This window comes from Dermacentor albipictus, chromosome 10, assembly GCF_038994185.2.
Source record: "Dermacentor albipictus isolate Rhodes 1998 colony chromosome 10, USDA_Dalb.pri_finalv2, whole genome shotgun sequence".
NCBI lineage: Eukaryota > Metazoa > Arthropoda > Arachnida > Ixodida > Ixodidae > Dermacentor > Dermacentor albipictus.
Genome location: NC_091830.1, coordinates 76517062 through 76542619, shown reverse-complemented (window position 1 = coordinate 76542619; position 25558 = coordinate 76517062). Strand labels below are relative to the sequence as shown.

At 47.9% G+C, this 25558-nt stretch overlaps 2 protein-coding genes across 2 annotated transcripts; both read right to left on the bottom strand.

Moving 5' to 3' along the window:
• Positions 1 to 3057: 3057 nt before the first annotated feature.
• LOC135898724 (uncharacterized) lies at positions 3058 to 10803 on the bottom strand. Its single transcript, XM_065427834.2, has 3 exons — positions 9604 to 10803; positions 4369 to 5299; positions 3058 to 3560 (listed from the first exon to the last, which is right to left on the bottom strand). Exons 1-3 carry the CDS (start codon positions 10497 to 10499, stop codon positions 3153 to 3155), a joined length of 2235 nt encoding a protein of 744 aa, XP_065283906.1. The 5' UTR covers positions 10500 to 10803; the 3' UTR covers positions 3058 to 3152.
• An 8031-nt stretch (positions 10804 to 18834) lies between these two features.
• On the bottom strand, positions 18835 to 25558 carry LOC139046700 (uncharacterized). The gene is made up of 3 exons (XM_070527444.1): positions 24387 to 25558; positions 20138 to 21068; positions 18835 to 19337 (listed from the first exon to the last, which is right to left on the bottom strand). The coding sequence occupies exons 1-3, from the start codon at positions 25514 to 25516 to the stop codon at positions 18930 to 18932; spliced, it is 2469 nt and encodes an 822-aa protein (XP_070383545.1). The 5' UTR covers positions 25517 to 25558; the 3' UTR covers positions 18835 to 18929.

The following is a 25558-nucleotide window of genomic DNA, read 5'->3' as shown; positions in this document are numbered from 1 at the left end:
TGGGTATGACCCTTCCTATAGCACGATGTGAGACAGACTTTCACGAGATACGATGAACGTGTTTTTCTGAATTTTGAAATTAATGTCGTCAACGCCGCAGGATATGGTTAGCTTGAACTTATTTACCAGGCATGCGACACCGTCAACTGTTATTATAGGTGACATATATTGGTAGTTTAGTTCCGTTACATCCAGCAGATCAGGTTGTTCTGTAGTGAATAAAGAAGAAAATTAAGTGTAGAAGCACAGTGAATACCTGGAAGGGTAGTGTTGTTATTGTTGCGTAAATAAATGTTATCTTGGTCTTCATCTGGGCTTGTAGAGTGCGAGAACTTTCTGGGATTAGATTTTAGAATAGCTGCTTAGTCATGAGAGAAGTATTATTCTTAGGTGAATACAGGGCAGAGTAGTAAGTTTTCAAGCTTTACTTGTTTGTGTCCTAAGCTACTTGCATGCGCAAACGTTTACCGCTGTCGTAGTGGCGCTTCTCCTTGTTTCTCAGTACGCGTGGGGATCTGTTGAGCCATAAGTTAGATTTAGCATTGGTTACGTTAATGAGAGGGACGTACTGGTTAACCAAGGCAGACATCTTATTCCTGAAGAGTATCCAATTCTCTTCCACCGACCGACTATGAAATGAATGTAACAGTACGTGGGAAAATAATATATCTAATTCGGAGTTCATAACGTCGGAATCGACCTTATTGTAAACAAGTATCTTTTAGTAGCAAAACCTGTGAAAGGTGAGGGCACGTTAAGAGTTAAATGAGGTGAGGAATGATCGCTAAAAGCATTCATAGACACAATTTGGTCATCTGCCTCAGGGGCAGCAGTGAGAATTTAATGCGAGCTAAAGAGTGGCGCTACAGTCAACATGGCTGACATTAATTCCTTCCACTTCATACATGCCGTGGATTGGTTCGCGGTATTCCTGGGCCAGGGTGTATGGTCTGCGAGTGGCTCCGCCCCCTGCTTGCTTGCGCCTAAAGTGGTCCGCCTCTCGCTGATCGCCAATGCTGCTGGAGGCACTCTTCTTTCTCTCCCCCTACTTTCATTCCCTACCCCCTTGTGCAGCGCGGTTGAGGTGTCCACTGCTGAGAGACAGTTACTGCGCTGCACTTTACCCCAACCTTTCCTTCCCAACATCAAGAATCTCCTTCTCTCTCTCTCTCTCTCTTCTACTGCAAACTAAGACAGATCCATCGACAGGAACTCCAATTCTAACCGAACTTTTGAAAGGCCCCGCACTAAAGTCTGGCTTCCTTCTGTGGGCACAGACATGACACTACAGCCATTATGGCTGACATTCCTTCCTTCCACTTCATAGAGGTCTGTATTGCCGCTTCCCTTTATGCTAAATGTTCTAATCTGCTAAACAAATTTTTGAAGTGCAGGAATGCTGCCTTGAAGATTCTGAAACAAGCACTAACGTTGAAATACAGTGTATATCGTGCAGCTCAGGCATGAAATTGGGGCAGAATTTTGGAAAACATAGTATGTTGCGCCTATGAATAGCGTCAAATCGTACTGACACCTTCTACTGTATGAGCCTCTGGGTATGTATAGGAAACGGCTACTAAAAGCCGTGGAGTACGGAGGGCTGCTATAGTGCCGACTTCTCCATGCTCTTTAGCTTGAATACAAGATGTCGGTTCGTTGGTATATTGTTAGCAGAAACTGCGTGCATAAGCGAATATTTAGAGAGTGTGCATTGCATTCTGGGGAGAACGCAGATGCCTGTTGTGCTGGCGTGGCAACTGAATGAGGTGGTTTTTCCTTCCGCAGTGTCGCAGATGCGGACGCTTTAAGCTCTCTTTAAATAAGGCGCCAAGAAATGATTGAGACAAATGTATTCTAACTCAGCAGCGCTCATGGTCGTTCATACCCGCTTCCTGAGACGCGCTCTAGCGCTCAATAGCGATCTATCTTTCGGCCACACGCCGGCAAATGAAACGGGTATCTCAGACACACTAAAAGCACATTTGTACAGAGAAGCTCTCTATGGCTAGAATCTAGAGAAAAAAAAAATCCGTCCGGGATGTGGACAAAAACAATCAGCTAGAGCGATCAGTCGTCCAACTGTTTCCGCGTGATGTTATCAGTCGTGGCGGTCGCTCTGAATGTATTCTTTTTTCGGGCAAGCAAGTGGAGAGGGACAAGAAGGAGCGGTTATAGGGCGACTACACCTTTCTTTTATTTCCATTTCAATAAAGAAAAGGAGGTGGAGGGAATGACCTTTCAATTGTTATGTCACTCTCTCGTTCGCAGCGGAAATGCCTAGGGAAGGGCGTGTTCATTTGTGCAAGCCCCCTTTCCACGCTCTTCTCGTCACGACGGCAAGTCGATTGCATCAACTTCGACCAAAAATTGGTTGAAGTTGCTTCAACCAAAATTGCTTCAACCAAAAATTTTGAGGACGCTTGAGCTTCGCCTTTGTAGAACGCGATTGCATTCAGGGATCCCTGACTGCTTCTCACGCTTCCCGGCAACTGCACCTTAGGTTACTGGGAAACGTTCGCAGTGAACGCTATGCACGAAGGCGGGCTTTCTGGCCGAAATGCGGCATTTCGCATGGGCCGCAATGCGGCGGATGTGTTTCAAGGAAGCGGGCGCGCCGCTTCGTGTACGTAGATATCTACAGTCTGGAGCGCGCAAATGGCTGACGGCGTCTCCGGTCTATACATTGTAGAAACACTGGAAAAGGTCTTTGAGTTTTCGCGTAACAAACTTTTCTTCTATATTCAAATTACAGTCCGAGTGCGCTCATGTCTGTAGGTTGTGTGTTTGTCCTTTTTCGCGATTTTTCCACGTATTTTACCTTGAGAAATTCAAATATTTCAGTCAAATACTTGTGCCACATGGAAGGCCTGGATATGGGGGTTCGAAAATATTTTTGCCGAAAGGACGTCCCACACTGGATTTCCTGGGACACGGGCTCCTTAACGCTATCGCGATGGTATCAATAACCATATGAATCTATATTGATTCATATGGTCGTCAATGTGGTCATCCCACTACAGCTTCGCTGGTTAACATTTTATCAACGTATACGGGCACTAAATATTGTAAAATTTTATTCCTTGGGTGCCACTCGTACTCAGACTAAGCAAGTTTCCGCTCAGGAGAATGCTAGGTGTTTTATTTATGGTGTGCTAATCGCATTCAAAAGCCCACGCGTCGTTTTGATCGACCGACACCGGCTCAATGTTGACAACGTCCCTTATCTTTAGGAACCTGCGAATGTGCAGCCAGCAGTGCTCGTTAATGTCGACGAGCTGAAACCTGGCATCGGGATCACGAAGGCACTCCACCCTCTTCTTGACGACGCCTGCGATTCTCATAAACTCCGCAATGCTACAGTGGTGCACACGCAAAAGGGCACTGCTGATCTTCTCTTTAGCTTTGGTCTTTGTGACGTCAGCACCTTCCATCACCATCTCGAGGAGGCGTGGATGGTCGTGCATCAGCTCAATGGCATCCGCACCGTCCAAGGTATCTTGCTGACCTAGCACGAATTGTGAAGCGGCCGAGAGGGCGGAGGCATTCCTTCTGGTTGCTAGCTGCATGAAAAAAGAAAACACGTCATGGTTAAAGTAGACAAAACCTGCGATAAGTCTGAAGCGGTCTAAATTTCTGAAGTTTTTGATAGTGCGTGCAGGAGGAAGGCCGCACGCAGTTTCAGAATAATAAATAAATAGCTCTGTTTCAAACAGTCATCGTACAGTCTACATCTTAGCTTGACTTATTTTGTAGCAGAAGTGATCTCGGAAATTATCAGAAAGAAGTCAAAGCAACGGGAGTGAAGCATTCTGTGTAGAACTAAGATTGAAATTGCCGAAATATGCATGCAGAGCAAAATCGCAGACAACCTCTGTTTTCTGCGCACAAATAAATACTGGTGCAGAAATTGCAATCTGCTAACGCAAGAGATATGCTCTCTGTTCTTTTTAAGGCGGAGCTTTCTTTAATTCATCCTCAATTTTTTCGCTGTGCTCCATTGGTATATCTCGCCTAATCACCTTGAGTGTTCACCGCAGCTTCTGTGCCTTGTTTCGCACGACTTGTATCCTCGAATGGTTTTGTGATGCCTTCCACGACGGTATTTAACTCATTTCCTAAAGCCGCAAAGGCTGCGCATATTAGTCCGATTTATACCGCTTATGACGCAGTCTGGTCTCGAAAATTATGTATTGGTGAAGTCAGAAAACGTTCGAACAGGCCGTTGTTCGTGAGGACACTAGCATGAAAGTACCGTCTGGTAATCCTCCCAACTCTTCTGCGAATTATATTTGTTCGCTGTTTACCGTAATATAACATTTTTTTTGTGCTAAGAAACGAATTGAGCCAGCCGTTATCACTGTGCCATACCAGGATGTCTGCAAGTGCGATGTTCTTGAAGTTGAATGCTTCCGTTAACGCATCGGGCCTTCGCTCAAAAGCAATTTGCAGCTCTCCACAAAGCTTGATAGTCGTGGTATCGCCACAACAGGCAGGAGTCATGGTGAATTCGGTGAGGCTGAGGCTCTTGCTGGCACCATGTGCGAGGACGTTCAAGTCGTCATTGGACAGCAGCACGCCTTTGATGCTGACTTTGACAAGTTTGAGGTTGGAGGCCAGTGCTGACACTAGTTCCGCCCGCACATCCGTACGATCCTTTTCTGATAAGACAGCCAAAGCGCCCCTCAGGTTTATGTCGACATCAGTGAGTACAACCGCATTCCTTAGGCATGCCGCCAAGGCATGTAATTCGTCGCGATTGAATCTATTGCACGCAACCAGCATTGACCTTACGTTACTGGAGCTACCGACCACTTCCAGAGTCGAGATAAATGACTGCGGGCCGACACGTTGGCGGGAAACGAACCACCCCACCGTTAAGTCCACGCTGCTGATTTGCGGGCATTTCAGCAGCTGGTTTGCGTTGCTGTGCCGATGGTGTCCTTTGATGACCACTCGATCGTTCAGACCTCGCTCCAGAATAGTTTTGGAGACCCTGTCGAGCCCATCGATGAACGGCAAAGTGTCGACTTCCACCAACCGCAGAGATTCATTGTTGGCTATTGCGTCGAAGAAAGTGTCACATTCCGCTTCGCCGAAGCCTTTCAAGTCGACGCGCAGCTGCTTGAGCGGTGATTTCGATCCTTGCAAGGCTGTTTGCCAGGACTTCATGCATTGCGTGGCTTCAGGACGTGCAATGGTGGCACCGAGAAGGCTATGTGTTAACGTCCAAGGCAACTTCAGGATGCGTAGTTTGGCGCTCCGAGTGGCCACTTCGGCGAAGAGGGCGAACGTAGGTACGCTGGAAACAATATATAGAAAAGACATTTTGAGTTGAATGAACATTCACGCCTAGTAAGCAAACGCGAAAATCAGACATTTAGACTCGAATGTAAACTCGTGTTAAAATCTGAAATTGAAGTCTCTTAACGGACTAATTCATCCCGGACTCATCATTCAAAGTCAGTATACCCCCCGCATGCGCGCACGTCATCCAATCTGCATTCGTTTTTCCAACGTACAACGTCAGCGAGAGACTGAAATGATCTGCCAGAACAAGCGACGGACCAATCCAGTGCGACTGAGTTCAAGACTGCCATCAACACCTTTTAAGCTGCCCACCCTCGTGTAATACCCCTCTCCAGGGGCCCCCATTTGAGGAATAAATAAATGAATAAACAAACAAACAAATAAATAAACAAAACAACAAATGACTAAAAAATTGGAGGACGCTTAAGCTTCGCCTTCAAGAGTGCAACGCGACAGCATTCCCGTCGACCCGCCAAGGGGTGTAAGACAATGGGCTACGGCGCAGCGACAACGCGCCCCACATCGGACGCGGTGAGCGTCGAGCAACGCAGCGTTCGGCGCGGCAACGAAATGTGCGCCTGAGCAAGCAACGCATGCCTGAGCCTTAGAAACAGCTCGTTTCTAAGGCAACACCGCATTCACTAGAGGCGCTTTTGTACCGCTTCGAAGCATCGAACTCGTGGCTCAGTGGTAGCGTCTCCGTCTCACACTCCGGAGACCCTGGTTCGACTCCCACCCAGCCCATTCTTGCAAGTTGTTTTTTATTCATAAAGTACCTGCTGGGATTTATCGCTCACTGTCAACACCGCCGACGACACCGACTTTTCTGCGACACGAGCTCCTTAACGCTGTGGCGTTAATAACTAAATAAATAAATAAATAGAATGACCTGCACCCAACACTATCTATTACTGTTATTTCAAGAGCCTGAGCCATCCGCTGTGCCAGAGGTTCATGGCTCTGGTGGTCTTAATGCGCGCTGATATACATTGACGAGTGAACATCAGCCGTCCTCTTGGACGGAGTTAGTCTTCGGGTATTGTTTAACCCAGATAATGCGTCTTAATTTCATGGACCATGACCTTCTGCGCTCACAAAAGCACCGGTTCCTTGCAGATACCGCTCTTGCGGTAGCTTAGCGAAGGAGCAGTTGGAGGGGCCGCAGCTGACCAACATTCAGCGACACCAATGGTTATTCTTGGCGTAGTTAGGCTGTGTGCCCATCACACGAAGATTGCACGCTAGGGAAGGTCTAATTGGGCACTGGCATTCGCACGTAGAGTGTCGGTATAGCCGGGAAGGACCTTCTATTCAGGCGTCGTATAGGCATTCGGGCGCTCCAACATTTTCGCATCGGCTGATGATAAGGTGAGAACAAAAGGCTGCGCTTCACCCGGAAAGCCAGGCATTGATACCGATAGAAATTAGTAAGCAGCTATGGGCAACCAGGGCTGAAATTTCTCGCCTCCAGGGCAGCGCCGTAACGTACAGCCTAGCGAGCAGTGGGCGCAGTTTACACTAGAATGTACGATGTTGCATCGCCAACTTTGCCGCTCTTATTGAAGCACATGCGTCCAGAAAATTATCCGTCTTCGGACCGACGTGCTAGAACGCAAGAGCGCATGCGCTCCTCCCAACCCGCATGCCTATGGAAAAAAAATTTGGCTGAGCGCATCGGGCTGAACAAACATTGATAAAGGCGCGCATTCGTCATTGTTAAATATGTCATGCGATCCTCGTGGCCTCCCTACCGGATGGTGTCAACATATCTTAGTTACTAACTCAAACTACCATAGTTCCTCCTGGTCAGCGCTTGTTCCCCATACAATGTAAGGATAGTAGATTTATCTGCCGTATAAAAGTGGAAACATTCGCTTATTAGTGAATTGAAAAGCATGGCGCCAGCACGCACAATCAAACATGAACACATCACACTCGACGGGCGCGGGCAGTTGCTTTCATAGCGCTGGTGTGAGCATGTGCGGCAGCAGCAGCGAGCGAAGTGACCTTCGTGCCGTCTATCGCTTCAATGCAAGAGCGGCTAGAACACAGCGCGCACAAAGGTATGAGCCGTCTGCAGACACCTTTCAAGATACGGCGCACGAGACCGCGCAAAGTAAGCACTTGTTTGCAGAGTGAAGCACCACCCAGCACCGCTGCCGCACCACAATTTCCTCCAAATATGGCGCGCAAGATTGTGCCGCGATCGCCGGGCAGTCGCCGAGCCCAAGTGTATAAAAGTGCAGCAAAAACAAAAGGGAAATATTTCACTGTTATTGTTAAGGCAGAAAAGACTGAAAAAAAGTAAAGTGGAGACGACGCCACCTTGAAGGATCTCGGTCTCATGAATTTTTACACCGTCTGCTTTAGTCCATAAGTCATTTCTTTTTGATTAAGAAAACCGTGTTGAATTTTGAGGGAGCCACAGGGTGGCGACAACACTTGCAGCGTCGCAACGGTGCAAATAAATGGAAACACGGACACGCATGACGTCACATCGACATGTCGATCTGAGCGTGTGGCGCAAACTTGCAAAAGTGCCAAGATAGATGGTCGTTTCAGCGGCAGTCACAAGAAATTTCCCGTCACATATTGCGACGATAACCGTACTGAACAGTACAACACCGACTAAACTGTTTTTGAATTGACTACGAAACCCTCTGGAAGAAAGCACATTTTAAAGAATTACCTGTTTCGTTTTCTTGTTTTGTGTCGCAGAACAGGTAATTGTAACGACGATAGGGACGGCACATGCTAACACCGGACATTACATAGTCTAACAAAAAGAGCACAACTTAGAGGATTGTATGTGCCATTATTATTCCTCCATTACCCAAACAAAGTTCGAAATCAGGGAAAGCTAATACGATTTGTGCACTTTTATTCCGACCATGAAGGCTACAGACACTTTCTAAAGACAGGAAAAAGAACATAAAATGCCATTTATTGGAATAAGAAGCTAATATAGTAAAAAAACAAATTAGTATTTTTTTTTGCCGAACTCTCCGCATATAAATGCTGGCTCCAGCTTAAAGAGAAGCTGAAGAGTTTGTCGAATTCAATAAGACGCTCATATACGCATGCTGGAACCTTATAAACCATGTAGGTAAAATTTGGTTTTTTTTTTTCAATTAGGAGCGACGTAATGGTCGGTTGAAATTGCGCTGTAGCTCCGTCCCCCGTTGAGTGAGCGAGTGGAGCGGAGACCGGAAAACGCGGTGTTGTGACGTCAACTCTAATGTTGCGTTCCTTCGCAGCGTCCGCGACCGTGCCTGACCGCGCTTGTTTCTGCGTGCGTGCCATCGTAATCTGCTTCGATCGACCCTGCATTCCTTTGTTGATGCGTCTGCGTGTATGTAGAGTGGTAGTCAACGTGCGTGGTAGTCAACGTGAGTGGTAGTCAACGTGAGTGGTAGTCAACAGATGAAAGTCACTACACGTACTGCATGAACCGGGAAGCTTTTCACGCGTCTAAACCGTCTTTGTAGATTGCCGACAGCTTTGGACAGCGCACAAATGCCGACGATCGCATCCCCGCTTACGTTCCACGAGGAGGCATGTAGGAACACAACACTACAGTTGTTAGACCGGAAACGAGCTCACTAGATCGGCGAAAGATCGGCGAGATCACTAGATCGCTGTGCAAAAAAACATACTGACCAAAGAGCATTTCCAACACGAGGAGATCCCAAGACTTTGCTTTCGTTCGCGTCGAAAGCACTGCGCGCACCAGCATCGTTTGCTTCTTCGACTCGGCTCGTACATGTAGGGAGTAGCGCCGAACTCCTCAGAAAAGCGCAGTCTCTCTAAATTTGTCATTACCCTCTGAGAAAAACAGCACCAAACCATCTGGCACCGCGCTTCATGCGTAGCGGCAGCGGTCGGTTACAAGAGTTGACGTCACGAGGCGCACCGACGAATCACAGGCGGAAACGAGACGCGCGAGCTGGGCGTGTCCGCTGCTGCACTTTTCATCGAAATAAAATATATTTGCGCTTTCTTTCGCTCAATTTCGATACGATATTCGAATTCGGAGGGTTGAAAACGATTATGTGCAGATGTTCACTCATTTTTTTCTGGAAATCCTTTCAGCTTCCCTTTAAAAAATGCGCTACCATAGGTTACGCGGTAAATTTTACGTGCCTAAATCAGAACGTTCAGGGATAACACTCGGAGTAGCGTGTACTTGTGATTGGCTGGGCGTCACAGTCTCAAGAAAGCTAAGGTCGCTTAAGAAGCGTTGCGGTGTTTTACAATTGCAGAGCCTATCCAAAATACAATATCAATTCTACTTACAACATTGTTGCCGCGACGATGTCCACGTTCAGTTCCTCCAAAAAATTCATATCGCAGAACGCGTCGACGAGTTTCCCCATGAGTGACCCCTTGATGAAATAGACATCCGATTTGAGCGTCAATTTTCGCAGCGGGCAATTTTTCTTGGCGAGGTACGTCGGGAACCTTGGATAGGAGTCTTCATCTCCGTACGAGAATATGGATCCTCCTACGCAGAGGTCGGTGATGCTTTCGTTTTCAATGAGTGCTTGGACGAGCCGACCGGCCTCAGTGCTGGGAATTCGCAGCTCTGCGAGGTCGAGGGTCGACAGACAACTTATGCGAAGGTCAAAGGAGTAGTCAATGATGGAGCTCGTAGTCGAGGTTTCCTTCTCGAAATCGTAAGACTTGAAAGCTAGATTCTTGAGCTGCGGCAAAGACCTTATTACGTCGAACACCACAGCTGCGCGGTCAGATGCAATGAATCTTCCGCATACAGTAAAACTGTTCAAATGGGGATGACGTTTTACTACTGAGAGCAACGATGGGCGAAGCATAAAGTTCCTAGTGAATTCCATTGCCGTGATGCAGTGGTGCTCGGCGAGTAGAAGCTCAACGAGATCCAGTGCTCTCGCTTTGCACGAGTTTTCCTCAGAGCTGTACAAGGCGAACCGGCAAGTGCTTGCCTCGACAGCCGCAATAAGTACATCACCTCTACTCTGTCCTCGCTCGTCTTCCCGAAGCTCCAGGGCAGCGCCTAGAAGTACCCTATTCATTTCCGGATGGTGCTCCAGTAACTTACAGCTCGCACCGTCCCCCTTGGTGCATGGAAGGTTCTGCGCGCTCCATTCGTTGCTGCTGTTGTCGAGGGCATAGCTGGCGTCGACGGCATGACCTGCATGAGGTGCCGTAGACATGATTCAACAGTCCACTGGATGGCGAAACGGAGTGCTGCCACGTAAACGGAGTTCAGCAAGTCCTGCAAATCATATGAAGTTGTGCGCTATCGTGAGCAATATGAGCGGGAACAGAGGTGCACGTGTCACATAGCCTCGAACCCTCCTATTGGCGATACGTGGTGGCCACCGTCGGAAACAGAGTGGAAAGGAGGACGCCGTTTTGATCACTGTTGGCAATCCCACCATGCGTCTCTTTATACAAAGTGCGGACCTTCACATCGCCAGCACGCATTGATAAAGCTATTTGATATTGCGGTTACTGGCAACTCTGTCTACCAAAGCATAGCCAATAGCAGCACTGTTTTGAAGCGTAAACATTCGAGAGCTCCTTCTCTGGGAAATCTGTCCGTCTGTGTGGAACGCGTGACACGATGCGCTGCGTAATATAAACATCAGGTCTTTTGGGGGTTTATCTGAAAATACCTCACGCTAAAGTGATGAACGTGCGCTTTAAACACGCAGGCTCACAAAAAGAAAAAAAAAGAAAGAAAACATGACTGAAGAATGACTCGCTATAAGTTACTGCGCATGTAACCACCTTATCGGCAGTCGGCGGCAAGTTAAATGCTGTAAGTTGCCGTTTTCGACAAACACAGGCGCCGTGGGAGTGCTAGCAGTTAGCGGAAGAGCGTCCCTCTTTCCCCTCTGCTTTCGGCAGTGCCATCCACGTACCGCTCTGACTCGGTTTCTAGGCTGTTTGCCACGCGTTAGCGTGGTACCGCTCATCTTGCTTACTATGTTACAGCAGCGTTAACGAATAGGGCGTATGCACATGACGCCATCCACTAGGAGGGCTAGCGGCTTACGCCATTACTTGGGTCGTCAGTTCGCGCTGCCTACGCGAGCAGGCCTGAGTCGTCAAGGAGCCAGCAATACCCACGAGCCCTATTTTTTTCTGATGAAAAGTATTTTTGAGGCTCGGCTATCGAGTGGTGTGTCGTAAGTGTGCGATGCGCTTAAGCGTACGTGCGCTAGTTGGGCGAACCAGATAAATACCGCTATGAAAACTGAGTGTCCTCGTGGGATTGTCAGGGATTGTGTCGACCCGCTCGAACGAACAGATAATGAGGTTCTGCGCAATGTCGAACTACTGCCTGGCGTGGATCTCGGAGATATCAAGGGTTACTTTGTGAATGAATCGAGCTTCGTGACACGCGAACAATTCAAAGCCGACAGGTTGATGGAAAGCCGCAGTTATTGGGCGTGCGGCTGGGTGCGCCCGCCGTGCCTCAAAGTGCTCGCGTAACGTGATCGCCTTCGTCACAGAATTTACTGCGTACTGTCCACTTGCGTCCTAAAGGTATGCTTAACGTTGCTTCACTGAAAAAAAAAAAGAAAACCGAGAAGTAAACACTGTGATTCCACAGCTTTCGGGATATTTTATGTTGCCTCAATTCTGCTGGTCTTTCAAAACCTGTGTTTTTTTTTTTTGGCCCTGCCTTGTTCGTCAATAACAACCATTCATTGAAACGCCACTCCCACGATGGCTTTTCGTGAAATTACATGCCTAGCTGCTGGCTTCCCATTACACCTGCACGGCAGGCCTTGCAGAGGCATGCTCGCCCATATTCGCTGCGCTCTTTTACATTGAGGCTGTTGTGAGGAAGAGATAAACATGGTTCGAGAAGAACACAATCTGTGCAACATTCCTATTGCGGGGCTTCTCTCTCGTGCGATGGCTGCAGCCAAACAACGCGCAGTTCACCGTGACACCGAAGCTCACTTCACGCATGGCCAGGGTGCGTAGTCTGTCCGGACACGTAAACACTACGCGGACCTGTGCAATAAACAAATAAGAACAGCACTGCGCGCGAAACATTGAGACGACCATGCTCAAATATCAGCGACCGGTTAAGTCCAAAACACGATAAGCGGGCCAAAGATGAGAATCAGTTGTTCGCGTGAGAAACACTGCTGGAATTTTTCCGACGCTCCACGGCGGACGTCACCGCAAATATGGCGCGGCTGCCCCGGTGACGCTGTCGCTGCCTCGCGATCCATGATCGGTGAATACTAGACGCAGTGAATACTATACTATACGTGAATACTATACGTGAACACTATGCTCCTATACGCAGCTATTCTTCAGTAAACTCTGTCAACACGCTTACCTCAAGATCTGGCAATTACCTTGAGAAATAGGTTTCTACCACGAGGAGGAGGGAAGAGAAAAGTAGAAGGCAGGCAGGTTAACGAGAATAACGTCCGGTTGGCTACCCTACAACGGGGGTATGGGAAAGGGGAAAACAAAGATCACAGGGAGAGAGAGGAGGGAAGGAAAGAAGGAAGTTGTGGCGAGTTCGCTGACGCGTGTGGTCTTAAAGAATCGCATTAAAAGTCACAGAGGGTCGCACAAACCCGTCGTCCTTAAAAAACACAAAAGCGCCTTCGCCGCTTTATGGGCCGACGGGCGATGGGGGCGGTGTTCCAGCAGCACTTGCACAGAAAGTTGTCGATTGTCCAGTTTTTGGAAAGCTTTAAGTTCTTGTCTCTCTGGGCCATATCTTGGACAGTGGCACAGCAGGTGGTCGATGTTTTCTTCGGTGCCACAGACCTCGCATGCTGAGCTGTCAGTCACTCCAATTAATGTAGAGTATGCCTTTGTGAAGGCAACTCCTAACCAAAGGCGACAGAGAAGCGCAACTTCACGTCGAGGAAGTCCGAGTGGAGGTCGGAGTTGCAGGGAGGGATTTAGTCGATGCAGTCGCGTAAGTCGTAAGTTTGGCGAGTTCCACTCGGTGCCAGGTGTCGAAGCTGCCTTGCAGCGTCAGTCCTCAAAAGCGGAATTGGAACGCTGTGCTCTTCTTGATGTGCTGTGCGAGCAGCGTTATCGGCGGAATCAGTGCCACTGATTACACAGTGGCCAGGTACCACGAAGGGCAGAAAATGTCAGCAGACCTCGTCCGTAGATATGAAAAACAAGATGTGCGAGAAAGACAACACAAGAACGCCTTACTGCACGTGGACGATTCTTCCAGCTGCTACACAAATGAGAGCCACCAATACAGGTACAACGTTAGCCTATAGTACTTTTGGTATGTTCGTATAAAACTTGAAGTGAACTGCATGCTTGCTCATAGAGATGCCTCTAATTCTGTCAGCCTGGGCAGTTTCGCGCATGCCACCTAAGTCAGCCTCCACGCATCAAAAGTGTGTAGTAATCAAGCGTGAAGCAAAGCTTCAAGATGGCTAGAGAGATGACTATAAGGTTACCTGCATATTCTAATCCACTGCTAGCTCGTATTTGACTTTGGAACCATTTGGACGCCTGCGTTGCTATAGCTTGTTTATCAGGGTGATTTCTTAGCGTATGTCCACGTACGTTTGATTAGTTTACAAGACTACAAGAATATCAAGCACTTTTATTCTTGGCACGTAACGGTCTAGCATAGCCGAGTAAACGATTAGTTCTGCTCTTCACGGTGATTGTTTCGCAGATAATTTGTAGCTTTTGACAACGGGAGAAATAGAAATTTTAGTGAAATTCGAAGCCAAGATTTCTCCTCCTAGCTTACCACCACGTCGCGTGAGTTATATGCTTCTCTTTTAGTAGCAGGTGAGCTCTGTGTTTGTGTGGAAAAACATCTATTGAAGGTATTTTTGATTATGCGTCAGTTCGTCACAGTTGCCTCGATGTAGCTCTGTGTCTCGTGCATGTCATGGTTATGAACTGGCACCTATATATATCTTAGACATATCTTAAACTAATAAAGGGAAAGGCAGTGACAAAAATATTACATTTGTTTATGCAGAGTTCAAAAATGCGTTGTTAAAAAAAGCGGGAAATTTTCGTGGTCACGCTCATGAGATATGGTGTTAGGAAGGTCGAAATGCGAATGGGTCTTGGAACAGTGGAGTACTTAAATGAACTAGTCTGTCCGTATATGCGCATGAAATTGAATCGATTGCACAGCCGCTGTGGATTGTAATGAGGAGTTTGAAAAGGCAGAACTGGTGGCGCTGTATTATGGACGTATTTATGAAATGATGATAGTAGGGCTATATCACGATGATCCTGCGAGGGCTGTAGCGAGACGTAGAGTTCAATTCGTGTTGCGCTTTTTTATAGTCATAACGTGAAATAAAACGCGCAGCCCTATCATGAACAGACTCCAGTCCTTCGACCAAAATTTTCTGATGGGGGAGACCAGACGAATGTGCCGTATTCAAGCTGAGGTCGAAGAAATGCTAGGTAAGCTAGATTACGAATGTCTTTAGTAGAATTATGTAAGTTGCCGCGTATGTGCCTTAGTGATCTCGAAGAATTGGTGCATATGTTTGCAAGGCGCGTTAACGACCATAAAGCTGAAGATATGTTGTCACCAAGATAAGTTGAATGTTAAGTATTATGCAAAACAGTGAAGATATCTATGTGATAAAACAACGTAGAATTAATATGCTTGCGGCTGAAAGAGATAATTTAACATTTACAAACGTCAGGCTTATTAGTCAAGCATTACACCAAACAAAAATAAGTTCTAGATCTTTTTGGAGGATTGTATTATCGGCAGCCTTGATGGAGCGATAAAGAATGCAGTCGTCTGCTATGTCTAAAATGTTATTCGGTAAGTCATTAATGTATATTAGACATAGTAATGGCCTAAGAACGCTGCCTTGTGGTGCACCTCAAGTAACGTGTCAAAAACGAGAGGAATAATTATTACCTGCTGTGAATTGCTGACGATAAGATAGAAAATTGCGAAGGTCTCCAGAGCAATAGAATTATACTAAAGAAAATAATTTCAAAATCAAACGGCAATGTGCAACAAGGTCGAACGCTTTTGCAAGGTCTAGAAAAGCACAATCAATTTTTAGATCCTCTTCCATGTTAGTATCTACATCAGTTGTTAATTAGAATAATTGCGTCTCACGCGCGAAGTTTTTCCGTAATCCGTGTCGATTTGAAAAGCAAAATTTGCTGACTTCCACGTGGCGGTAGGCATTTGATCCCAAGCATGTTCTAGCATTTTGCAAGATGTAGATGTTAATGATATTGGACGGTAGTCTTCCAGTGTGTATTTATTACCTGCAATAAATATGCGTATGACCCTTGCTATAGCACGATGTGAGACAGACTTTCACCAGATACGATGAAGGTGTTTTTCAGAATTTGAAAATTAATGTCGTCAACGCCGCAGGATGTGGTTAGCTTGAACTTATTTAACAGGCATGCGACACCATCAACTGTTATTATAGGTGACGTATATTCGTAGTTTAGTTCCGTTACATCCAGCAGATCAGGCTGATCTGTAGTGAATATAGAAGAAAATTAGGTATTTAAAGTAGAAGCACGGTGAATACCTGGAAGGGTAGTGTTGTTATTGTTGCGTAAATAAATGTTATCTTGGTCTTCATCTGGGCTTGTAGAGTGCCAGAACTTTCTGGGATTAGATTTTATAAAAGCTGCTTAGTCATAAGAGAAGTCATATTCTTAGGTGAAGACAGGGCAGAGCAGTAATTTTTCAAGCTTTCCTTGTTTGTGTCCTAAGCTACTTGCATGCGCAAACATTTACCACAGTCGTAGTGGCGCTTCTCCTTGTTTCTCAGTACGCGTGGGGATCTGGCGAGCCATAAGTTAGATTTAGCATTGGTTACGTTAATGAGAGGGACGGACTGGTTAACCAAGGCAGACATCTTATTCCTGAAGAGTATCCAATTCTCTTCCACCGACCGACTATGAAATGAATGTAACAGTACGTGGGAAAATAATATATCTAATTCGGAATTCATAACGTCGGAATTGACTTTATTGTAATCAAGTATCCTTTAGTAGCAAAACCTGTGAAAGGTGTGGGTACGTTAAGAGATAAATGAGGTAAGGAATTATCACTAAAAGCATTCATAGACACAACTCGCTCGTCTGCCTCAGGGGCAGCAGTGAGAATTTAATGCGAGCTAAAGAGTGGCGCTACAGTCAACATGGCTGACATTCCTTCCTTCCACTTCATACAGGTCTGTATTGCCGCTTCCCTTTATGCTAAACGTTCTAAACTGCTAAACAAATTATTGCAGTGCAGGAATGCTGCCTTGAGGATTCTGAAACAAACCATAACGTTGAAATACGGTGTGTTTCGTGCAGCTCAAGCATGAAATTGGGGAAGAATTTTGGGAAACATAGTATTTGGCGCCTATGAATAGCGTCGCATCGTACTGAGACAATCTACTGTATGACCCTCTGGGCATTAATAAAAATAGCGACTAAAAGCCGTGCAGTACGGAAGGCTGCTATAGTGCCGATTTCTCCGTGCTCTTTAGATTGAATACAAGATGTGGGTTCGATGATATATTGTTACCAGAAACTGCGTGCATAAGCGAATATTGAGAGAGTGTGCATTGCATTCTGGGGAGAACGCAGATGCCTGTTGTGCTGGCGTGGCAACTGAATGAGGTGGTTTTTCCTTCCGCAGTGCCGCAGATGCGGACGCTTTAAGCTCTTCTTAAATAAGGCGCCAAGAAATGATTGAGACAAATGTATTCTAACTCAGTAGCGCTCATGGTCGTTCATACCCGCTTCCTGAGACGCACTCTAGCGCTCAATAGCGATCTATCTTTCGGCCACACACCGGCAAATGAAACGGGTATCTCAGACACACTAAAAGCACATTTTTACAGAGAAGCTCTCTATGGCTAGAATCTCGAGAAAAAAAAATCCGTCCGGGATGTGGACAAAAACAATTAGCTAGAGCGATCAGTCGTCCAATTGTTTCCGCGTGATGTTATCAGTCGTGGCGGTCGCTCTGAATGTATTCTTTCTTCGGGCAGGCAAGCGGAGAGGGACAAGAAGGAGCGGTTATAGGGCGACTACACCTTTCTTTTATTTTCATTTCAATAAAGGAGGTGGAGGGAACTACCTTTCAATTGTTATGTCACTCTCTCGTTCGCAGCGGAAATGCCTAGGGAAGGGCGTGTTCATTTGTGCAAGCCCCCTTTCCGCGCTCTTCTCCTGACGACGGCAAGTCGATTGCATCAACTTCGACCGAAAATTGGTTGAATTGGTTCAACCAGACGTACGCGTTCCAATGCGTCCGCACACGCCGCGCTGACTCGACGACGCGTCGCGCCCGGCGGAGAAAGAGCGCGCGCACCCAAACGATGCACGAGTTGCCGCGCGTCTCGTCGCGGCGGCGCAGTGTTGCTAGCTTGCCATGTTCAAGGCAGTCGAGCTTTCGCTTAACGGCCATGTTAAGCAATCTGTTACAAGTTGCAAGAAAACACATTAAAAGCGGGGAAGGCGAAGCTAACTTAACCACCGACTTCACGACGCGCGCTTGGGGCCGGAGAGATTGCTCAAACCCATCACACTAGGCATCTCGGAGACGACGAGCGCGCCACCTGTCGCTGTCATGAAAAAACGCCGCACCGCCATACGCGGCGCAGCCCAGCCGATGCTGACACCTCCCATTCTAGCCACCCTACCCGGGCTTGCCTGAACATCGCGCGAAGAGTCGTTCCGGAAGTGACGTTGGCTTGCCGTGGTCATGTGAGGTGCGTCATGCTACTGACGCGAGCGGCAGCTTCCGGCGCGGGCGCAAAAAACCTAGAGGTTGTAGGTCTCCACGCCGCCGCGCGCCGACACGCGAAACAGCCTCCGCGCCTGACGCCGTACGCGTCCAGGCGTGGTGCGGCGCGTGCGGGCGCATTGGAACGCGTACGTCTGGTTGAGCTTTAAGAGTAGAACGCGATTGCATTCAGGGATCCCTGACTGCTTCTCACGCTTCCCGGCAACTGCACCATAGGTTACTGGGAAACGTTCGCAGTGAACGCTATGCACGAAGGCGGGCTTTCTGGCCGAAATGCGGCATTTCGCATGGGCCGCAATGCGGCGGATGTGGTTCAAGGAAGCGGGCGCGCCGCTTCGTGTACGTAGATATCTACAGTCTGGCGCGCGCAAATGGCTGACGGCGTCTCCGGTCTATACATTGTAGAAACTCTGGAAAAGGTCTTTGAGTTTGCGCGTAACAAACTTTTCTTCTATATTGAAATTACAGTCCGAGTGCGCTCATGTCTGTAGGTTGTGTGTTTGTCCTTTTTCGCGATTTTTCCACGTATTTTACCTTGAGAAATTCAAATATTTGAGTCAAATACTTGTTCCACATGGAAGGCCTGGATAGGGGGGTTCGAAAATATTTTTGCCGAAAGGACGTCCCACACTGGATTTCCTGGGACACAGGCTCCTTAACGCTATCGCGATGGTATCAATAACCATATGAATCTATATTGATTCATATGGTCGTCAATGTGGTCATCCCACTACAGCTTCGCTGGTTAACATTTTATCAACGTATAAGGGCACTGAATATTGTAAAATTTTATTCCTTGGGTGTCACTCGTACTCAGACTAAGCAAGTTTCCGCTCAGGAGAATGCTAGGTGTTTTATTTATGGTGTGCTAATCGCATTCAAAAGCCCACGCGTCGTTTTGATCTACCGACACCGGCTCAATGTTGACAACGTCCCTTATCTTTAGGAACCTGCGAATGTGCAGCCAGCAGTGCTCGTTAATGTCAACGAGCTGAAACCTGGCATCGGGATGACGAAGGCACTCCACCCTCTCCTTGACGACGCCTGCGATTCTCATAAACTCATCAAGGCTACAGTGGTGCACACGCAGAAGAGCGCTGCTGATCTTCTCTTTGGCTTTGGTCTTTGCGAGGTCAGCACCTTCCATCACCATCTCGAGGAGGCGTGGATGGTCGTGCATCAGCTCGATGGCATCCGCACCGTCCAAGGTATCTTGCTGACCTAGCACGAATTGTGAAGCGGCCGAGACGGAGGAGGCATTCCGTATGGTCGCTTGCTGCATGAAAAAAAGAGAACACGTCATGGTTAAAGCAGAAAAAACTTGCGATAAGCCCTAACCGGTCCAAATTTCTGAAGTGTTTGATTGTGTGCGCGCAAATGGAAGCGTACGACGCTTCCTAATAAGAAAATAGCTCTGATTCAAAGAGCCAACGTAGCTTCGACATCATAGCTTTGCTTATATTGTAGCTGTGGTGATCTCGGAAACTTCCGAAAAGAAGTCATAGCAACACGAGTGAAGCATTCGGAGTAGAACTAAGATTGAAATTGCAGGAATATGCATGCAGAGCGAAATCACAGACAGCCTCTATTTTTTGCGCACAAATAAATACTGGCGGAGAAATTGCGATCTATTAACGCAAGAGATATGCTCTGTTCTTTTTAAGGCGGAGCTTTCCTCAATTTATCTCCATTTTTTCGCTGTGCTCCATTGGTATATCTCGCATAATAGCCTTGTGTGCTCCCCGCTGCTTCGGTGGCTTGTTTCGCACGACTTGTATCCTCGAATGGTTTTGTGATGCCTTCACGACGTTATTTATCTCTTTTCCTGAAAGCCGCAGAGCCTGCGCATATTAGTCCGATTTTTACCGCTTATGACGCAGCCTGGTGTCGAAAATTATGTATTTGCGAAGTCATAAAATGTTCGAACAGGCCGCTGTTCGTAAGGACACTATAGCATCAAGGTACCGTCTGGTAATCGTCCCAACTATTCTGCAAATTATATTTGTTCGCGGTTTTCCGTAACATAACATTTTTGTGTGCTCATAAACGGAGACAGCCTTTATCACTGTGCCATACCAGGATGTCTGCAAGTGGGATGTTCTTGAAGTTGAATGCTTCCTTTAGCGCAGCGGGCTTTTGCTCAAAATAAATTTGCAGCTCTTCACAAAGCCTGCCAGGCATGGTACCGCCACAACAGACAGGAGTCATGGTGAATTCGGTGAGGCTGAGGCTCTTGCTGGCAAAATGTGCGAGGACGTTCAAGTCGTCATTGGACAGCACCATGCCTTTGATGCTGACTTTAACTAGTTTGTGGTTGGAGGCCAGCGCTGACACTAGTTCCGCACGAACGTCCGTACGATCCTTTTCTGATAAGACAGCCAAAGCGCCCCTCAGGTTTATGTTGACATCAGTGAGTACAGCCGCGTTCCTTAGGCATGCCGCCAAGGCAGATAATTCGTCGCGATTGAATCTATTGTTTTCAACCAGCAGTGACGTTACGTTACTGGAGCTACCGACCACTTCCAGAGTCGAGATAAGTGACTGCGGGCCGACACGCGGGTGGGAAACGAACCACCTCAGTGTTACGGCCACGGTGCTGATTTGCGGGCATTTCAGCAGATTCATTGCGTTGCTGTGGCGATGGTGTCCTTTGATGACCACTCGATCGTTCAGACCTCGCTCCAGAATAGTTTTGGAGACCCTGTCGAGCCCATCGATGAACGGCAAAGTGTCGACTTCCACCAACCGCAGAGATTCATTGTTGGCTATTGCGTCGAAGAAAGTGTCGCATTCCGCTTCGCCGAAGCCTTTCAAGTCGACGCGCAGCTGCTTGAGCGGTGACTTCGATCCTTGCAAGGCTGTTTGCCAGGACTTCATGCATTGCGTGGCTTCAGGACTTGTAATGGGGGCACCGATAATGGAACATCTTGACGTGCAAGGCAACTTCAGGATGCGTAGTTTGGCGCTCCGAGTGGCCACTTCGGCGAAGAGGGCGAACGTAGGTACGCTGGAAACAATGTATAGAAAAGACATTTTGAGTTGAATGAACATTCACCCCTTGTAAGAAACGCGAGAATTGAACATTTTGACTCCAATATAAACTCGTGTTAAAAACTGAAATTGAAGTCTCTTAAGGGACTAATTCATCCCGGACTCATCATTCAAAGTCAGTATACCCCCCGCATGCGCGCACATCATCCCATCTGCATTCGTTTTTCCAACGTACAACGTCAGCGAGAGACTGAAATGATCTGCCAGAACAAGAGACGGACCAATCCAGTGCGACTGAGTTCAAGACTGCCATCAACACCTTTTAAGCTGCCCACCCCTGTTACGTTTCGCCTACGACGCACGGTATAGCCGGCGCGGATGCAACGGACGCCGGGGCTTCGTTCAAAGCGGCGGATATTTTGGCCCGTTCAGCGCTGCCGCAACGCCTCCTGCCATGCGCGTCCAGGCATGTTTCAGTGCCACGTGTCTTCGTGTGTGTGTGTGCGTGCATGTTGGTGCCCACGCTTGTAAAAGCGCGGCAGCCGGGGAGAGGAGCTCCCCAACTATGAAGGGATGAGGTCTGACGGGCGCCGGCCCGGCGGATGCGTCACTTCTAGTCTCAACGTGTCCGAGCGGCGCCGTCACGTGCGCCCCATCCCGTGGTGTTTCTTCTTGCCCTCGACTCCGAGAGTATAAAAGCAGCTGCCCCCGGACGCCAAGAGAGAGGCTCCGAATTCTTCCGTCGGGTAGCGTGCTCTCCCGTCTCTCCACTTCGGTCGACCTGACCGGCCGCTCTTTTGCGATGCTAGAATAAAGCAAGTTGTTCTGTTAGCAGTCGACTCATGCTTTGCCAGGACCTTCGGATGCTTCCAGTTGTGCCCCAGGCCACCAGGCCAACGCTACTCTTGGGGCTTGCGACCCATTTGCAACACCCCTCATGTTATACCCCTCTCCAGGGGCATTTGAGAAATAAATAAATAAATAAATAGAAAGACCTGCACCCAACTCTATCTACTACGGTTATTTCAGGAGTCTGAGCCATCCGCTATGTCTGAGGTCCACGTCTCTGGAGGTTTCAAAGCGCACTGATTTACATTGACGAGTGAACATCAGCCGCCCTCTTGGACGTAGTTTGTCTTCCGGTATTGTTTAACCCAGATCATGCGTCTTAATTTCATGGACCATAACCTTCTGCGCTCACAAAAGCGCCGGTTCCTTGCAGATACCGCTCTTGCGGTTGCTTAGCGCAGGAGCAGTTGGAGGAGCCGTAGCGGTCCAACATTCAGCGACACCAATGGTTACTCTGGCGCTGCTAGGCTGTGTGCCCATCACCCCAAGATTGCACGCTAGGGAAGGTCTAATTGGGCACTGCCATTCGCACGGAGAGTGTCGGTATAGCGGGGAACGACCTTCTCAAGCGTCGTATATGCATTCAGGCGCTCCAATATTTTCACATCGGCTGATGACTTGATAAGATGAGAACAAAAGGCTGCGCTTCACCCGGAAAGCGAAGCATTGATTGCGATAAAAATAAGTAAACAGCTACGGGCAACCAGCGCTGAAATTTCGCACATCGAGTGCAGCGCCGTAACGAACAGCCTAGCGATCAGTGGGCGCAGTTCACACTAGAACACACTACGATTTTTCATCGCCTAATTTGCTGCTCATATTGAAGCGCATGCATCCAGAAAATGATCTGTCTTGGCACCGACGTGCTAGAACGCAACAGCGCATGCGCTCCTCCCAACCCGCATGCCCATAGAAAGAACCCGGCTGGGCGCATCGGGCTCAACAAACATGGATCAAGGTACGCATTCGTGATTGCTAAATATGTCGTGCGATCCTCGAGGCCTCCCTACCGGATGGCGTCAAGATACTTTAGTTACCCACTGAAACTGCCGTCGCTTGTCCTGGTCAGCGCTTGTTCCCCATACAATGTAAGGATAGTAGATTTATCTGCCGTATAAAAGTGGAAACTTTCGCTTATTACTGAATTGACAAGCATGGTGCCAGCACGCACAAGCAAACAGGAACGCATCACACTCGATGGGCGCGGGCAATTGCTTTCATAGCGCTGGTGTGAGCATGTGCGGCAGCAGCAGCGAGCGAAGTGACCTTCGTGCCGTCTATCGCTTCAATGCAAGAGCGGCTAGAACACAGCGCGCATAAAGGTATGAGCCGTTTGCAGATACCTTTCAAGATACGGCGCACGAGACCGCGCAAAGTAAGCACTTGTTTGCAGAGTGAAGCCCCACCCAGCACCGCTGCCGCCCCACAATTTCCTCCAAATACGGCGCGCAAGATTGTGCCGCGATCGCCGGGCAGTCGCCGAGCCCAAGTGTGCAAAAGTGCAGCAAAAACAAAATGGAAATATTTCACTGTTATTGTTAAGGCAGAAAAGACTGAAAAAAAAAGTATAGTGGAGACGACGCCACCTTGAAGGTTCTCGGTCTCATGAATTTTTACACCGTCTGCTTTGGTCTATAAATCATTTCTTTTTGATATAGAAAGACCGTGTTGAATTTTGAGGGAGCCACAGGGTGGCGACCACACTTGCAGCGTCGCAACGGTGCAAATAAATGGAAACACGGACACGCATGACGTCACATCGACATGTCGATCTGAGCGTGTGGCGCAAACTTGCAAAAGTCTCCAAAAAGATGGTCATTTCAGCGGCAGTCACAGGAAATTTGCCGTCAAATATTGGGACGATGACAGCACTAAACAGTACAACACCGACTAAACTGTTTGTGAATTGACTACTAAACCCTCTGGAAGAAAACATTTGAAAGAACTACCTGTTTCGTTTTCTTCAAGGGGAGTATGGTAGCGCGATTCAAAGACGGGACAAGAGAAGACACAAAGGGACACACACAGCGCTATATACACACAGCGCGAGGTACGTCGGGAACCGTTTTCTTGTTTTGTGTCGCAGAACAGGTACTTGTAACGACGATAAGGACGGCACATGCTAACACCGGACATTACATAGTCTAACAAAAAGAGCAAAACTTACAGGTTTGTATGTGCCATTATTATTCCTACATTACCCAAAAATAGTTCGAAATCAGGGAAAGCTAATTCCAGGGAAAGCTAAAAAGAACATGAAACGTCATTTATTCGAATAAAAAGCTAATACAGTAGATAAAAAATAGTATTTTTTTGCCGAAATCTCCGCAATTTAATGCTGGCTACAGCAAAAAAAAATGTGCTACTATAGTGTACGCGTTAAATTTTAGGTGCCTCATAGTGTCAAGAAAGCTAAGGCCACTTAAGCGTTGCAATATTTTACAACTGCAGAGCCTATCCAAAATGCAATTTCAATTCTACTTACAATATTGTTGTCGCGATGTCCACGATGTCCACGTTCAGTTCCTTCAAAAAATTCATTTTGCAGAATGCGTCAACGAGTTGACCCATGAGGGACCCGTAGATGAAGTAGGCGTTCGATTTGAGCGTCAATTTTCGCAGCGGGCAATTTTCGTTCGCGAGGTACGTCGTGAACCTTGGATAGGAGTCTCCATATCCGTACGAGAATAGGGATTCTCCTACGCAGAGGTCGGTGATGCTTTCGTTTTCAATGAGTGCTTGAACGAGCCGACCGGCCTCAGTGCTGAGAATTCGCAGCTCTGCGAGGTCAAGGGTCGATAGACAACTTATGCGAAGGTCAAAGGAGTATTCAATGATGCAGCTCATAGTCGAGGAGTCCTTCTCGAACTCGTGAGAGTTGAAAGCTAGATTCTTGAGCTGCGGCAAAGACCTTATCACGTCGAACACCACAGCTGCGCGGTCAGATTCAATGAATCTTCCGCATACAGTAAAGCTGTTCAAATGGGGATGACGTTTTACTACTGAGAGCAACGATGGGCGAAGCATAAAGTTGCTAGTGAATTCCATTGCCGTGATGCAGTGGTGCTCCGCGAGTAGAAGCTCAACGAGATCCAGTGCTCTCGCTTTGCACGAGTTTTCCTCAGAGCTGTACGAGGCGGTCCGGCAAGTGCTTGCCTCGACAGCCGCAATAAGGACATCACCTCTTCTCTGTCCTCGCTTGTCTTCCCGAAGCTGCAGGGCAGCGCCTAGAAGTACCCTATTAATTTCCGGATGGTGCTCCACTAACTTACAGCTCGCACTGTCCCCCTTGGTGCATGGAAGGTTCTGCGCGCTCCATTCGTTGCTGCTGTTGTCGAGGGCATAGCTGGCGTAGACGGCATGGCCTGCATGAGGTGCCGTAGACATGATCCAGCAGTCCACTGGATGGCGAAACGGAGTGCTGCCACGTAAACGCAGTAGAGCAAGACCTGCAAATAGTATGAAGTGGTGCGCTATCGCGGCCAATATGGGCGGGAACAGAGGCGCGCGTCTCACATAGCCTCGAACCCTGCTATGGGCGACACGTGGTGGCCACCGTCGGAAGCACAGTGGAAAGGAGGATGCCGTTTTGATCACTGTTGGCAGTCGCACCATGCGTCTCTTTATACAAAGTGCGGACCTTCACATCGCCAGCGC

What these genes read in the sequence shown, in the direction of transcription:
- LOC139046700 (XM_070527444.1), bottom strand. Translation starts at nt 25,516, where the DNA reads ATGGTGCGACTGCCAACAGTGATCAAAACGGCATCCTCCTTTCCACTG. An exon ending in GACATCGCGACAACAATATT is followed by an intron (nt 21,069 to 24,386) that starts GTAAGTAGAATT and finishes CATTGTTTCCAG; the next exon opens with CGTACCTACGTTCGCCCTCT. An exon ending in TCCCACTTGCAGACATCCTG is followed by an intron (nt 19,338 to 20,137) that starts GTATGGCACAGT and finishes TTTTTCATGCAG; the next exon opens with CAAGCGACCATACGGAATGC.
- LOC135898724 (XM_065427834.2), bottom strand. Translation starts at nt 10,499, where the DNA reads ATGTCTACGGCACCTCATGCAGGTCATGCCGTCGACGCCAGCTATGCC. An exon ending in ATCGTCGCGGCAACAATGTT is followed by an intron (nt 5,300 to 9,603) that starts GTAAGTAGAATT and finishes TATTGTTTCCAG; the next exon opens with CGTACCTACGTTCGCCCTCT. An exon ending in TCGCACTTGCAGACATCCTG is followed by an intron (nt 3,561 to 4,368) that starts GTATGGCACAGT and finishes TTTTTCATGCAG; the next exon opens with CTAGCAACCAGAAGGAATGC.